The sequence below is a fragment of the Rousettus aegyptiacus genome, unplaced genomic scaffold, assembly GCF_014176215.1.
Source record: "Rousettus aegyptiacus isolate mRouAeg1 unplaced genomic scaffold, mRouAeg1.p scaffold_m13_p_5, whole genome shotgun sequence".
NCBI classification, from domain to species: domain Eukaryota; kingdom Metazoa; phylum Chordata; class Mammalia; order Chiroptera; family Pteropodidae; genus Rousettus; species Rousettus aegyptiacus.
This window is the reverse complement of record NW_023416308.1, coordinates 81979995-81996537: the sequence shown is the minus strand read 5'-3', so window position 1 is coordinate 81996537 and position 16543 is coordinate 81979995. Positions and strand designations below refer to the sequence as shown.

The 16543-nt window shown below is 46.0% G+C and overlaps 1 protein-coding gene across 10 annotated transcripts in view; it reads left to right on the top strand.

The window, feature by feature from the left end:
* The window catches only part of TRIM66 (tripartite motif containing 66), a 52275-nt gene extending 36037 nt beyond the window's left edge, over positions 1–16238 (top strand). For all 10 annotated transcript variants that reach the window (XM_036221594.1, XM_036221592.1, XM_036221587.1 and 7 more), the window contains 10 exons: positions 8274–8795; positions 8956–9148; positions 10597–10657; positions 11073–11247; positions 11552–11841; positions 12298–12424; positions 12755–12829; positions 13209–13361; positions 13777–13995; positions 14693–16238. In XM_036221594.1, coding sequence (XP_036077487.1) covers positions 8274–8795; positions 8956–9148; positions 10597–10657; positions 11073–11247; positions 11552–11841; positions 12298–12424; positions 12755–12829; positions 13209–13361; positions 13777–13995; positions 14693–14752 — 1875 coding nt within the window. In that variant the 3' untranslated portion in view covers positions 14753–16238. The remainder of the gene's footprint in view (positions 1–8273; positions 8796–8955; positions 9149–10596; positions 10658–11072; positions 11248–11551; positions 11842–12297; positions 12425–12754; positions 12830–13208; positions 13362–13776; positions 13996–14692) is intronic.
* The last annotated feature ends 305 nt before the right edge of the window (positions 16239–16543 follow it).

The following is a 16543-nucleotide window of genomic DNA, read 5'->3' as shown; positions in this document are numbered from 1 at the left end:
TGGTATTAGTGGGGTTTTTTTTGTTGTTGTTTATGCCTGGCCTGTTCCACCTGATGAACATGCTTAGGCCTAAAGACCTTAGAGATGCTGTAAAGAGGCCCTCTGTAGTTCCTTAGGGATTTGATCCTGGACCCTTAAATTCTAATACTTGTCTGGATGGATAAGCAGCTAGCCCATTTATTTATTTACTTAATATTTGTGTGTGTGTGTGTGTGTGCGCGCGCGTGTGCGTGCGCACACATGTGCATGTATCTACTAGTATGTGCCGAATAGTTTGCTAGATGTCAGGCACATATTGGTGAATAAGATAGACTCACACTAGAGCTTACAATCTAGAGGGAGAGATAGTGAAACAAGCAACAACCATAAAGTATGATGAAATGCTGTGATAGTCATTGGGGTGTATAGAAGGAACACCCAACCCTGGGAGGAGGGAACTGTTCACAGGAGATTTCGTAGAAGAAATGATTTTAAGCTGAGATTTGTAGGAGAAGAAGTTAGGCCTGTGAAGGGGGTAGGGGTGGGGTCTAGAATAAATAGTCAAAGGGAATGGCAAGTAGGAAGCTCTAGAAGTGAGAGAAAGCCTTGGGTACTTAAGGGATTTCAGATAATTTGGTTTGGTAGGAGTTCAAGATGTATTGGGGAATGGGAGTGAAACCAGAGAGGCTGGAAGGCCTTGTAAATGATCTTCTGTAGATAGCATTCGGTCTTCTGGGTTTTGAGGCATGAATGAAGGATTTCTAGCAAGGAGAAACCTGGTTTGAAATAAATTTTAGAAAGGTCACTTTAGCTCTAGTAATGGAGACCAAAATAGTACAGAGGAGAATTGGTGCAAAATAGTACAGAGGAGAGGTTGGATGGCATCGGTAACATGGGAATAAAGAGGAAGCAATGACTTTGAGAGATCAGATCACAGGAGCGTTTGGACTCAGAGTCTGATGCATGATGGGAATTGAGGGAGAGAAAGTCCTTTGGCTTAACACCCAGGTCTGTTTTGACCCCCTGGGTTGCCACTCACTGAGATGTGAGCATGGGAAGAAGGCATATTTTGGAGGAGGAAAAAGTTTTGAATTTTCTGCTGTGGAAGCTATATTAAGATGACCAGAAGGCAGCTAGCTGTAGATATCAGTACTTTAGAAGGAAGCACAGGAATTGCCAGTGCTCAAGTGGTAGTTGAAGCCCTGCAGAAAACACCTCTGCTTATTTCATGAGTCTCAGTTTCATTTCTAAACACAGGACAGAGGAAAAGAGGTGAGCCACGCACAAGCATGGAGTCTGTGCTACCTGGCTACCTGTGCGGGTGGCCCACAGGGCTCTCCGAGCAGCAAGGGGATGCTGCCCTCCTGTGTGGCTGCAGGTTAGCAGTGGGGTTAGTGAAGGTCCTAGGATCTCTGATTTCTCATTTTGAGCTGCCCTGGCCTTTATTAACTTGTGCTCATGCAGAAGTTTGGAGGGCAGGTGGCCTGGAATTTTTCAGATGTTTTATAGGCTTCTTCATGGCTTGGATTCCCAGTAAAAGGAACCTCAAGGTTGCCATCCTGGCCTGAGGACCCTTTGGGTCTACTTGACTGAGAGAAGTTCTAGTTATACACAAAGCTACTGAAATAAGAACGGTGGCTTTGTTTTTGAGGGAATTCATTACCTTGAGCCTGGGATTGGGCAGGGTGGAGGGTATGAAGCTTAAAGACACCAAATAAAATTTTGAGCATCTTCTCATTAATTGATAATAATTTGTATAGCATTTGTACTTTTTTAATACATTTTTACATGTATTATTCCATTGTATCTCTTTGTTTATCCTAGACATACTATGAGGAAGCCACTTTCTTATTCCCCTTTGAAAGATGTGGAAACTGAGACACAGGGAGGTTAAGTGACCATCTAAGAGTTATACAGTTGATTATTGGCAGTGTTAGGTCCAGAACACAGGTTTCTAACTCAACTCTGCTCATAACTAGGCTAAATTACCTTTATGTGTGCACTGCAGTGGGAGGAGTAGGGCCTCATTTGGCCTGTAACCTGCTAGATTCTGCTGTCTTTACTATCTTTGAAGTAGTTGAGGCCTTGCCGGGGAGATGGCTTAGGAGCCAGCCTGGTTTGGTCGTGGTTATCTTTTTCTGGTAAAGGGGTTTTAACCTTTAACTCTTCAGCCTGTACTGGTCTGAGTGCCAGGGTGAGTCAGAAGTCTATCTAAAGGTCACAGACCAGAGGAACCTGTGGCACCAGACACCTCTCCATGTGTGTGTTCCACAGGAACTCATTAATGCTCTGAGTTGTATCACCACAAGTAAGAGTTTTGTCACAGCAGAGAAGCTGTGCACAAGTACCTAACGGTTGGTACTAAATGAGCTGATGGTGAAAGCAGATTGCTGCTGAAAATGAGATGTGAAAGTTCTAGAATGGCTTTTATTGTGGCTTGAACTCTGTAATTTTAGGAGCATTTTATCCCATGACCTTCCCAGTATCCAGCAAGATGTTTTTGAATGAACCAAAATTGACATTTGTCTGACACTAGCTGTTGCCTAAGCTTCCTAATCTTGATTTAGCCACTCTGAAGAAAGACCATGGTTGTAACTACCACAGGACCCCCTTACATCCCAAGTGAAACTGGAAGACATTTTGATGGCTTCATTTCATACTTCTGAACTAGTCGACTGCTGAACAATACACACGCCTCTTTACTCAAAGCTCTCATGGAGTCAAAGCTGGAGACATCACAGAGAGCTGCATCTGGGCCCCAGCTCACCTGCAAGATGGATCTCTCTTCTGCTCATATAATGTGGCCCTAGATCTTTGACAGAGAACTTTGAGACTATCAGAATGCTGTTCATGGCTTCAGAGGAGTCTAGGATGTATTTTCAGTAAATGTTACCAAGGCAATAGGTATTCCTGTGGTCCAGATTATTAAGAGTGATGCAGAAGAGTAAAGGATTATGACTCATACAAATGGCATTTATTACCATTATTAAAGTGTTTTGATGCCTGAGCTCTAAATTTGATTCTTACAACTCAGTGAGAGTTACATTAACCTATATGGAAGAAGTTAAAGCCCAGAGATGGGAAATGGCTTGCTTAAACTCATACTCTAAACTCTGGCACAAATGAGCATACTGAGCATCCTGCCTTCATAGTCGCTAAATCTACTAGCATGGACCAAATCATGAGTTCTCAACCTAATGATCTTTTCCTCATAGCATAGCACTGACAGCAGCTTTTGCTCAGAATATTCCTGAGCAAAGCACCTGGCGAAGCCCTCTTAGGGCACAGCCCATAGTTAGCACATGCAAAACTATATGGAGATCCACTCTGTCTTACTCAGGAATCAAGCCAAACACTCCCCAGGTCTGGTTCCCTGGATTTAGCTCCCTCTAGGAAGCCTGTCTCCTTAGTTCTAGCCTGATAAAATTCACAAACCAAACCCAAGCTCTTTGTCTAGGTTTTCTGGTCCATGAGAAAACAGGTACTTGCTTCTGGGCTTTAAGTTTCTTTATCCTGGCCTAACTAAAATACCTCTGGCCTATTTCTCCTGAGTCTGCAAGACTTGAACCCCTCCAAGTGTTTTGAGGGTTCCACTTATTCTGGCTTTCACTTCGGATTTACAGGGATCCACTTATTCTTTTCTTATCTGTCCACCTCAGACTCTGGGATCCACTTTCGTTTTTCTGTCTTTCCGGGATCATCAGGGCAGTGGGCACTGCTCAGTTCCTCTTTCTTCACTATCCATGTGGCTTTGGTCAGTTGGTGTAAATCAGCGTAGTGACATCCACAGCAGTAGCCCTGATTCGTATAAGAGCTTTTCATTGCCCTGGAGGAACCCTCACTGTCAACAAGAGCAACAACTTCATTATTAAAAAAAATCCATTTATGAAACCACTTGCTGGAAAAGTTAGTTCCTTCCTCTGCTATCTGATTCAGCTGTCTCAAGATCTGCTATGCTGTTAAACCAGTCTGCCTAATCTGAAGCTGTGGAAGCACTCAAATGTTCTAAGGATTTAATTCACAAAGCTATTTACTGCTATCCTTGCCTCTTTATCTGTTTCCTTCAACCAGAGTATGAAGGCCTTCAGTGTGTTTCTAAGATACAACTCCCAAGCCATTGGTTCCTTTTCCTACTGTACATTTATACAGTGGTCAGTCTTTGACAATTTTAACTGCTGGAACAAAAACCTGAAACCAGAAGTGATCGGTCAAAGCTTCAGAGCAGCAACAAAAAGAGATGTCACAAACCCCATGCATTATATTCTGTATGTCATTATAAGCCATACTCAGGTATCTTGATCTAGCAAGCTCAGTTATATGTTTTTCTTTGGAACTCTTTAGTTTTCCTACATTACAGCAGTAAGCAGATTAGAAGCAGGGAGTCCGTACTTCTGTAATGGCAACTAACAACAAGGGAGAAGGCAAGAAACATCACCTGGAGAAGTGGCACGGTGTGAGCACTGTTAAAAGACAGCCGAAGCACTACAGTCTTGGAAGTTTCCTAAAGCACCACTGAACTCCAGCCACCCCCCAAGAAGTAGAAGTTCATCGAAGTTCCTTTACATCACTAACATGTGGTCTCAGTAGGCTCCATGTACTCTGATTAATAATAAGACAGGGTAATGTGTAAAGTGTTTCAGAAGTGGTCCCAGTCAAAATAATATCTTTTAGCCATTTCTATTTTGTTATGGGAAGAGATATGTTTCAAGACATCTGGAAATTAATTTCTATGGAACACCACCCTATCTGTGCTACTTTATGCCCAGCAATATTATCTTGCTGTAAGAACCTGGAATTTATATTAAACTCAGGGATGTGTACTAAGTGTCTGTTTATTGACTTTTCAGTCCCATCTTACTAGCTAATGGTGTAAAATCAAGACCAGCCAGCAGATTTTTAAGGCTGGGCTCAGATGCCTAGTCTTGGGGCCTAGAGGAGCTTGGGAAATCTGGGTAATCACTTTGTGTCTCAGTTTCCCTTCTTGTTAAAATGAAAGAACAATGCTTTCTCTGAATTTGACAACTCCATGTGGTGATCGTTAGAATAATAACCTAAACATTGAAAAAGATCTGAGTGGTGAGGATAGGGAGAAGGGAGGGCAGCAGGTAACAGAGCACAGATTAAGCAGGAGACAGGTTAGATAGGTGAAGGACTGCATAGGTGACTAGTAGAAGAGGTTGATAAACAATTCAGGGAGGTAGCGGGCCAGGCAAGTTGTGGAGGCAGGCGGTTCAGATAGGTAGATGCTGTACATTTTAGGTGAGGTGGTTCAGACAGATCAGGCGGGTGCAAACAGAGGTAAAGAAACAGAGAAGAGATAAGAGGCAAGAAGAGGAAAGGGACAGGGACAAGAACATGCGGTTTGGAGGGAGAGAAAATTAGGGGCAAGCGAGAAGATGTTAAGTCAGAGAGGAAAGAGGGAGCTCTTTATTCTCAGGGCAATCTCTCCACTTACCCCAAAGGTGACCCGAGTGGATTATCAGAGTGAATGTTTTTGGCATTTTGATTTCTTTTACTCCTTGAACTAGAAAATGGTGTATTTTCACTTGCAAACCTCCAATACACATTTTTCCTCATGAAATCTGAAGGTTTCTGTATGTTTGTATGTAAAGATGAAATCAGGGTATCAGTTATGTATCTGACAGCTTGGAAGTATCACTAATTGTCCTATACAGACTTTACTGCTGACCATATATTTTCACCTTTTCTCATTTGACCTCTGAACAATCCTGGGTGCTAGAGAGGGCAGGTAGTATTATCTCCATTGACAGCTGAGGTCCTCCATGTATGAGGCACTAAATATCATTTGTGGCTACATCCCCAAACCCTCCTCCAACCCTAGCATGCTCTTGAGAAGGCCTTTCCTTCCTTGTAGGCCCTAAAGGCTCAGCCCTACTTTCCTGGCCCCAAAAGTAGGCTCTCCCTTTAATCCTACTTACCTTGTAGCAGAGTAGGATGGAGGTTCTCAGCTCCCCTCTTTTTACATGAATGAAGTACCAGCCCTTTACTCCAGAGAGACAGACAAAGTATTAGAGATAAATAACACACAGCATACATAGGTTCCAGAAATGCCATTGTGTTTGTATAGCCTGTAGAAGGGGAGTTGGGGCTGGCTTCCTCATGGCACTTGCTCTGAGTCCCTTCTCAGAACCCCTCCCATGGACATTTCCCAAGTTCTTGTTACCACTGCCAGAGTTTCACCCTACCTCCTGACAGCCTTGACCTCCTTGAGATTGGCTGTAGATATGAACACAAAAGAGACTAGTTTAGTCTGCAGTATCTTAGGACATGTTACTGACTGCATGCCATTATGGCACTGTTACGGGTGTTTATGGAGGCATGTCTATCAAGTCATGTTCCCATAAACTGTGACAGAGTTTCCACAGTTCTTCCAGGAAAGTTGATATCCTACAAATGTGATCACTACTCCTAATCTGAAAGTTTTGTCTTTGGGAATTTAATCTTGTACATCTTTTATGACATACAGCACATCACCATTATTATTTAGAATGGTCCCAGATGGATTTCGATGCTTTTAATCCAATGCTTGACACTAAGGATCTCACTGAGAGTCATCTATGTCATCAGTAGATGAAATGAACACTGGAACTGCATTAAATATATATGTCAATTAGGGGAAAGGTGAGAAAAATCCAGCTCAAAGATTAGACTGCTCTATATTATGAAAGGGAATGCAATAATTGCTGGATATTCTTTCCCATAGATGAGGAAATATATTAAAAAGCTATTGTAATTCATTACCAGGACAGCAAGGGGATGCCAAGAGATGCAGGCCAGGGCATATTTGAGTTCTGACTGCAGTCCCTTAAGCTGGGCTCCATGCCTAGTTTGTCTAATGGTGTGAGCATTCTCCCCATCTTTCCTTCTCTTCAACATTTTTTATCTTAGGACTTAAACTATAGAGCCCATTGAACCCTTTTTAGTGAAGATTATTGAACTACCAAGGAACATATAAAATGCAAACTTTTCTTTAGAGAGAGAAAAGATATTTAGCTCCATCTGCCTTTAAAATTAAGAATTAAGACTAGAAAATATAGGTTTTACTAAAGCAATCAAATAATAAGGGAAAAGGGTCGAGAGAGAAGAGAAAGAGGTGGTAATAAAAAAGAAAAACAGGAGAGGAAGAGAGAGAAGAAAGTCAAGAGAGAGAAAGAGCAGGTAAAAGAAGGACGAAGAGATGGAAGAACAGAGTATGGGACAGAGAGGGGAAGAGAGTAAGCACGAAGGACAGAAGCAGACAGGCCAGAATTAAGAGTGTAGCTTTGGTGCCAGAGATCTGGATTCTAAATCTGCAGAAATCCTACTTAGTGGTGAAACTAGAATGAGGCTAGGATGGCTACTATAACTACTTTCATTCAACCTCATACTAGAGGTCCGTGTCAGTGGAGCAAAGCAAGAAGAACAAATGTGAAGGAGGGAAGAAATAAAACTTGCTATTCATAGATGACGTGATTCGCGTGCACAGAAAAATCCCAAAGTGACTTTAGCAATGTCTCTGAATAGAAGGTCAATATATGAAAATCAATTGTATTTCTATATGTGAACAGATAAAGAGAAATGGAAATTTACACAATTAGGTTTCCAATAACATTAAAAAAAAAAAAACCTTCAAATGCCTTTCTGAGCCTTGATTTTCTCTCTGTAAAATTAGGACCACAATTACAACAATAACGATAATAATAGCAGCAACAGCAGCTGGGGTTTATTGAGTACCTATAATATGAAGACGCTGTTCTAAATATTTACATAGATTCTTTCTTTTAAACTTCACAACAATCCTTTAATGTTTGTCGTGAGGATTAAATGAGGAGATGTCTGTAAAACACTCAACAAATTGCCTTGCATGTACTAAATTCTTAAAAAATTTTAGCAGTAAAAATCAATCATTATTTTAGAGAAACCCAGACTCAGTTGTTAGTAGAACTAAGCTGTTATTCATTTGATTAAGATTTGTAGAATAAATAGTCACCCATTATTATTGTTTTAAAGAAAATTTAAATAGCTCATTAATTTGTTTATTCAGCCAGGCTCTGCTCTTGGGTCTAAGAATACAGAGAGTAAGCAGAATAGACAAAATCCATGTCCTAATGGAGTTTTCAGTTTAGTAGGGGAAGCAGACATTAATCAAATGGTGTCACAGATTGTGCTATGAGAATAACTGTAAGGAGTTATGAGAGCATAGAAGCAGGGGAACTCTTGTGGACTGTATCTCTCCTCTCCGTCCCACCACCCCCAGCTAACAGCCTGACTTTGCCCTGTCTTTGCTTCTGCAGCACTCCACCTCTGTGAGCATTATGGGCTTTTCCAACACTCTGGAGATGGAGCTGTCATCTACCAGGCTGGCGAGAGCTCTAGAGCCACAGATCCAGAGCGTGAGCAGCCTGACAGCTGGCCGCCCCCAGGCAGTACCAGCCCTGCCGAGTGGCCCCCCACCAACTGTGTCCAGCCTGAGTAGTGGTCAAAACCAGGCTATGCCCAGCCTGATAGCCAGTCACCTGCAGACCATGCCAAGCCTTGTGCGTGGCACACCTCAGTCTATGCCCAACCTGATGAGTGATTCCTCCCAGGCCATCACAACCCTGGCAAATGATTACTCACAGGCCAGGCCCAACATGATGTCTGGTTCCACCCAGGTCGTGCCAAATCTGGCAACTTGTTCTCTGCAGAGCTTGCCTCCAGCTTCTGACAATCAGCCAGAAACTGGATCCAGCTGTAGTCCTGGGTCTGGCCAAGCTACAGGGAGCCTGTGCTCTGGGGATGGGGCTGAGCCCTCCCTGGGGAATGCCCTATGTAAGGTAAGTCCTGGGAAAATGCCATTCAACTTTCTCTGCTCATTACTGGGCAAAAAGATGGCCCCTGAAGGCCTTACCCTGGCTTTAGCTTAATAGCTCTGTGACCACTAATTGCAAAAAGGTCTGATTTCTTTGATTCTTGTGGGCCTTTTACACTTGCAAGGTGGAAAGTGAGGATTCTACCCGCTTTGCTGACTCTCTGGGACAAGGCCCTGCAGCCTCTGGTCTGGATGTCTCCAAGGATTTGGCAATCCCCTCAGAACTGGAGGAGCCAATTAACCTCTCTGTGAAAAAAACACCGCTGGTCCCAGTGGTCAGCACATCCATGGCTCTGCAGCAGTACCAGAACCCAAAAGGTGAGACTCAAGTAAGCAGCACTTGTTGTGCTGGCCACAGACTTGAGCAGATGGGCTGGGCATTTCTAGGTGAGATAAAGGTCTGCAGACAGTCTCTAAGGCCGAGGGAGCAATGTTTCTCAGGCAAACTTTACTTCTCCCCTGCAGAACTAAAACACTGATTTCTGTTCCATTTCCCTCATTGTGGCCATGGCTGACCCAGGCATGGTCAGGACTTGTCCCCTTTGTAACGTTTCCCATTCAAAAGTTTCTGAGAGTCTGGGATATTGGTAGTGGGTAACAGGAAGAGCTCACCCCAGAAAGGCTAGCTTTGACAAACTTTTTTAGGGTCAAGAGCATGTCTGACTTTGGAGTCAGATTGATCTAAGCTCTGTCTCTTTACGTTTGATTCTGGCCAAGATAACTTGTCTTTCTGAGCTGGTTTCTTTATAAATGGGGCTGATATTACCTGCCACATAGGCTGCTGGGACAAAATCGCAATGAAATCATTTGGGGACTTACTCTGCAATAACAAGAACTTGCTTTGCAACTGGCTGTGATAAGGATTTGTGTTGTGCCATATAGCTATCTACACCCTTCCCAGTGGGGCTAGGCTACAGTGCCTTTCTTCTGGGGAAGGTGAGGGCTAGATAGGAAGCAGCTGCCTAGTGATCATATAGGACGATTTCAGTTCAGTGTATGATGTGTTTAGTTTGTTATGATCAGTCTATTTCCTATGCTTTTAATAAACAAAAATGAAATAAATTTTCTCCTTTTTTCCTCACACTGACTGAATAACCAACTGGAAAATTATTGGTTCTTATTAACTACACAATTGTTTTCATTGTTTTAAGAAAAACAATAACGTGACCCTGCATTTTAAGGAATTAAATTTTTTGGATCCTGCTAGCCTATGGAAAGTGCCCAGGACAGTGCCCAGTGCTGAGTAGGAGGTCAGTAAATGCCAGTTTCCTCCTCTCTGCCCGCACAGTCTCTTGCCCATGTACATAGACTGCTGGGAGCTTCTTGCCTGTGGAGTGTGAGCTGAATTCTCAGGCAGTGCTAGAATCCCAGCAATTGGCTGAAAAAGCAGAGACTGGACAGAATGACTCCTGAAAATAGGTAACACCAGTGTATGAGGAACCAGTGATTTCTGAGCTCACTTTGAAGGCGAGAAGCTGGCTTCTCAGTTCCTGATCCAACATGCGCACTAGGCAGCCCCTGAGCTTTTTGTAGATCTTTTTAAAAGAAAGTGGCCTTCTTTCCCTCTCAGGAAGGAGAGCCATGGTAGGATTGTTACCACTAGGAATTACTACAGTATACGTAATAATTGTGTGGCCAAAGGTATGAGTAGCAGATATGAGCGGAAGGTGTGAGTGACAAGATGTGTTGTTATGCATATATGTCACAGGTATGTATGTATGTATATATGTATTTATTATTTGTTTTTATTTTTATTTTTGCTTTAGAGTATGAGACTTTTGAACGAGAAGCCCTGGAGCTGGATACAAAAGAGAACCAGAGCATCAGGTAACAGACTCTTGTCCCAACCTTTTTCTCTCAACCTCCAACTTTAAGTCCTGGAAGGCCGGCATGGGAAGTAAGCATCCTCAATGGCTTAACTAGAAGCAGAAGTTTGCCTGCAAGTGTCGTCTTCAGCCCCCAGGTCCCCACGTGGTCGCGGCTCCTGCACCGTGAGGCACGCTCTCTGTGTGCAGTCCTCCCTCTTTAAAGGATCCCCCTTCTTTGACCAAAGGGCTTCCCAGAGGTTGACCGAGCCTGGCCAGGCAGAGCTGGGCAAGAGGGCAGAATATGGGCCTATTGAGGGTTGGGCTGAGGAGATGTTGAGCGGCAATTCAGTCATAGGATCATGGATGAGCCTGACTTAGAGGCCGGCATTAGAAGAGGCTCCCACCAAGACCCAGGGGTGTCTCTCTTGCCATAGAACCTTCAGTCGTGAGCCCAAGATTCCCTATGTGCGACTGGAACGACTCAAGATCTGTGCTGCCTCCTCGGGAGAGATGCCTGTGTTCAAGTTGAAGCCACAGAAGAATGATCAGGATGGGAGCTTCCTGCTGATCATTGAGTGTGGCACTGAGTCCTCCAGCATGTCCATTAAGGTACTACCTTGCTCTGCCTTGGCCTTGAACCTTGGTCCATCGTAGGAGTCTCTCTTTTCTCGCTGCTGCCAGAATTCTGTCTCTGGCCTTGTCCTGAGTCTTTGAGTGGGGCTACAGCTTGGCCAGACTTTGTCCTCTGCTGTAAGGGGCCTGTGGGATGCACATTAGGAGTGGGGCTTGGCTGGTGTACAGTCCTGGAAGAAGTTCGTGCTCAGGGCTTGTCAGCGCCTCTCCTTCTTCCCTCCCTCCCTCAACAACCCACTGGTGGTGTGCTCTGATTGCTCACACTCGCTTCTTCCCCAAGGTCAGCCAGAACAATCTGCCTGATACCACCCAGGTCCCAAGTCTGGGAGGAAGAAAGGTCACTGTCACATCTCTGGCTGGGCAGCGGTCCCCAGAGGTGGAGGGGGCATCTCCTGAAGAGCACAGACTCATTCCTCGAGCCCCGGTAGCCAAGAAGGGGCCCCCAGCACCAATAGAGAATGAGGACTTCTGTGCTGTGTGCCTCAATGGCGGAGAGTTGCTGTGTTGTGACCGCTGCCCCAAGGTGTATCACCTTTCCTGCCACTTGCCAGCTTTGCTCAGCTTCCCAGGGTGAGTCTTCCCCATTCAGGGCTATCACCTGGCTGACAGTGAGACCTTCCAGGGGTGATTATTCTAGGCCAGCCTATGGGTGGGCTTTCTCCCCACCTTGTGCCTGCATGAAGTGCAGTCTGTGAGTTAGTGGTCCTACAACTATGTTCCTTCTGCACACTGCAATGTAGATGTTTGAAATTCAGGTGGCTTCCTTTCCTTCTCTGTTCCCAGCTTCCTCCTGTCCCTGTATTCCTGTCCCAGTCCCTTCCTAACTCCTATTTTCCTATATCCATTAAATCCTGAGTTACTAAATTTCTCTCAAGTTTGTGGCTAGGAAGCCATTTCCTACAGGGCAGGGGTAGGGACTCAGCTTCCCATGCCACCGCCCGCGTGCCTGTCTTGGGGCACAGGGACAGGGGAGGGAGTTCTGGGCATATGCACTGAGGCCTAACTCGGCCTCACCCACCTCTGCAGGGGAGATTGGGTGTGTACCTTGTGCCGCAGCCTGACCCAGCCCGAGATGGAATATGACTGCGAGAATGCCCGCTATCACCAGCCTGGAGTGCGGGCCTCTCCTGGCCTGAGCATATCTGATCAGAAGGTAGGGAGTGGTCTCTGGGAACCAGGTTCCCTGCCTGGGGCAGCCTCCCTGTACCAGTGGGCTGAGGCCTTTGCGTAGGAATGAGAGGCCTCTCCGGTAGCCTCTCTCTGGGCCTATGCCTGACAGCTTGGCCCATTGGGAGCTTGCTATAATTTTCCTTCTGCCAGCTGTTTTCCTCTGGCCTGGGAGGCTGAACTTTGTCTCAGTATGGTGGCTCATACCCTGTAGGACAGAGCCAAGCCCTTTAGAGTTATCAGGGTCACTCTCTTTAGTTCTTATTGAGGTGGGGCCGGAACAAAGTAACAGTATTGTCAATTCTGATTTCTGCAGAAGTGTGAGAAGCTGGTGCTGTCCTTGTGCTGCAACAGCCTCAGCCTGCCTTTCCACGAACCTGTCAGTCCGCTGGTAAGGACGGCCTCACTGTTTCTGCCCGCTCCTGCGCTTTCTGCTTAGAGAGCCTGAGGCCTGGGGGCAGATCCCTGTGGTACCCAGGTGGGCTCCAAGCACAGCCATTGGAAGTATATTAATTTGTGGATGGTCCAGGAGACTAGGGGTCCACGGCCACTGCAGTGCATCCCCCATCCCCTAACTGCTGCTGCATCAGATCTGACTGGACGACTAAAACATTCCTCCTTTTCCCTTCCTCTGTCTTTTCTCCACACTTTTCTTCCTACCACTTCTCTCTTATGTTCTTTCACGTGTATGCCAATTTATTCTCCATCTCTTCTTTTTCCTTGTCTATACCTCTACTTCTCTCTTCCTGCTTTGCCTCCTTCTCCCCCAGGCTCGGCATTACTACCAGATTATCAAGAGGCCCATGGACCTGTCAATCATCCGGAGGAAGCTGCAAAAGAAGGACCCAGCTCACTATACCACTCCAGAGGAGGTGGTGTCAGACGTGCGCCTCATGTTCTGGAACTGTGCTAAGTTCAATTATGTATGTCTTGCCTGTTTTGCCTCTCCCCTATTTCCCAGTGACCCCAAGACTGTCATGGCTGCATGGGGTTTCAGGTTTGGTCCTGGGCTGCTATAAAGACCTAGGAGTAGACCCCTGGGGCCTGCTGTAATAGTGAGTGTCTAAACGTTTTCTCTCACACTTTAGCCTCAGTAAGGACTCCGGAGGAAGATGAGGGAGTGCTAGTGACTGGCCATCTGTGGGTACCTATCAGGGTCATTTCTGCGTTAAGAGCTAATATCACTGGTTATTGTGTGTCCTGAGGAGAAAAACATCAAGTTCCAGACATCCAGGAGACCCAGCTAGGCTTTGTGCTCTCTGTGTAGGTCTTGAGGAGCCTGGAAGAGATGGGCTGGTGGAAACAGACTAGACCATCTCTGCTCTCCTTCCCCTTCAGCCTGATTCCGAGGTTGCAGAGGCTGGCCGCTGCCTGGAGGTGTTCTTCGAGGGCTGGCTGAAGGAGATCTACCCAGAGAAACGATTTGCTCAGCCAAGGCAGGAGGACTCAGACTCCGAGGAGGTGTCCAGTGAGAGTGGGTGTTCCACTCCCCAGGGTTTCCCGTGGCCCCACTACATGCAGGAGGGCATCCAACCCAAGAGGCGGCGACGACACATGGTAAAAAGTTGCTGCCAGCTGGCAGGCAGGTGGGTGGTGGGTGATTGGGCAGCCGGGGGCACCTGAGCAGCATGAGCACAGGAACCTAAAGTGAAGCTGCTCAGGTGGCACAAGAGAGTGGTGACAATGAGTCATCACTTCCAGCCCCTCAGAAGAAGGCAGGACAGTGAGATTCAGAATTCAAAGAAGTGGATGTACAGCCCAGGGCCTCTCAGTAAATTAACGGCAGAATCGGGGTGAGAATCGGTCTCCTGACTCCCAGCTCAGTGCTGGTTATTCCACACTGTGATGCCCAGAGAAGTGGTGTCTGGTCTCAGTGCCTGATCTCAACTTGGGTTTGGGAGAAAGGAAAGGGATCTTTCCAGCCCCTCGATACAGAGAAGGAAGGAATGTTGCTTGCAGCAAAGAGAGCGCCTCTGATCTTTTGGCTGGTCCCACCTGTACAGACCTGAAATATTAATTCGATATTATTTAATTCCACTGATATGTATCCCTGCCTACTGTGCTCCAGGGTCTGACCAGCCATCCCCAGTTGTTTACAATACTCCACATGCAATGTTTAGTGGCTTCAGTGAGTTTTGCCGTTGTTGCATTCCGGGCTTAGAATAAAATACTTGAGTTCTAGAGAATCCCAATCTGGACACATTAATGAATCCTACATTTAGCCATTCCAAATCCAAATATTTTTTTCTTTCAGGAGAATGATAGAACAAAAAGAATGTCGTTCCGCCTGGCCAACAGCATCTCCCAGGTGTGAGAGCTGGAAGGAGACGGAACCCTCTGGCAGATGGTGTCCCATCCTGTCGACCACTCCTCCCCACCTTTCAGCTCATTCTCTTCAGATCGTGGATGTGAGACAAGTCTTGTCGAGCTGTGTAGTGCCCTTCTTTGCCATTTGCATCTTACAGAATTTATTTGAGAGCCATAGTGCATCCACTACAGAGAAGATTTCAGTAATAAACAGCAAAGAGGGAGGTGTTCCCTATTACCAGAATAATCAGATGTGTAGGGTCCACTTGACAAGACTAAGCCTGGTCAGGCTCGGGAGGACCTAACTTCCTTGGTGAATTCTTCCTGTTGAGGAAAGCAGACTTTTCTCACCTTTCAGTGTGCAGGGCTCAGGAGCAATGTATATATCTGTACTCCTCTTGGGCTCAGAAGAGGGTAAAAGAAGGGAGAAAGTTTCTGACATGTGGCAGACCTGTGATCCCTGGTCCAGCACAGCCAAAGACTGTCACTGTTTGCCTTTGCTTGGCCCGCTGGGACAGAGGCACCTGCCCTGAGCAGGGTCATGGAGGCTTCTGGACGCCAGAGGTCTCAACTGGTGCCTATTCGGATTCTAACGGTTTTCAGGGTATTTGTTTTTCATGCCCCCTTTCCTGTTGTTAACTTAGGTGGCCACTCTGAAAGTGCTCTGGATGGTGTGACATTCTTGACTGGGTTGGGTGGCTGTGCAGAGATCACTTACATCTTCAGGCTCAGATTTCACTGAGCTTAAGAAGACGTCAACTTCAGAGCCAGCCCTCTATGCCACTTATTCTGGGCTAATAGCTCTTTGGTGTCAGAATCTACCTTCCTAGAATGATTGTTGGTGGCCCAGCCCTTCATTATCCTCATTTAGAGATTGGATCCTGAGTTCTGCTTGGGAAACTGAGGCAACTGCTTTAGGTCCAGAGTTTCCTGGGCACGGAGAGTGACCCACAGCCAGCTTAGAGATCCTAGTCTTCAACCCATCCACGTTCACAGAGCCAAAGATCAGAAGAGAGTCCTCTGACTTGTCTGACCTCAGGCTGTCCACAGCCCAGAAAAAGCCAAGACTCTACTGGTAGCCCTTCTATTTTTTGTTGGAGGTTGAAGGCCAGAGTAGCTGGCAGGAGCCAGACCTAAGCAGTCATGGGGACATTCTGGCGAGGGCGGAGAAGGGGAAAACTGAGAGGCAAGAAGCCCGTGTCCTTCAGTAACCCCGAAGCAACTCGAGGACTTTACTTCTCCTAGAAATCAGGGAGGAGTGTTCTAGAAACCACGGGAGCAGGAACAGAGCCCCAGGCTGCACTTCGGTTGGATCTTCATGGTCCATTCAGGGTGTTTAGGAGGAAGAAGCGTAGGCAGATGCTGGGGTTCAGGCCACCTTACCAGCAAAGGCTTGGTTGATAAAGGAACTATCGTTGATGTTGCGGGGGCACCGAGGACCTGACGCTTCAGTGGCCTGGCCCTATCTCCCTGGCCCTATCACGGTGTGGCTAATTTCATGGCTTAATTTTTGCTAAGAGATGCAGTTTAAGGAAGTTCTTGTTTGTAGGGCCTTTGTTAATGGGGATATTTTGATCCAAGAAAACATTTCTTCTCTCCTTGTGATTGATGGTACTGCTCATTTCCTTCTCCACCCAGGCGGGAAGGTCATCTCCCCTGCAAAGCAAACCATGCCCATTGACTTTCACCAGCACTTGCCAAGCTCTCCTAAGCAAGTGGGCTTCCATAATTCTGTTTTCTGGTGTTACGTAACACTCCAGTAGCCGGGCAGTCTTTGGACTTAGCCCTTTGCTCTTTG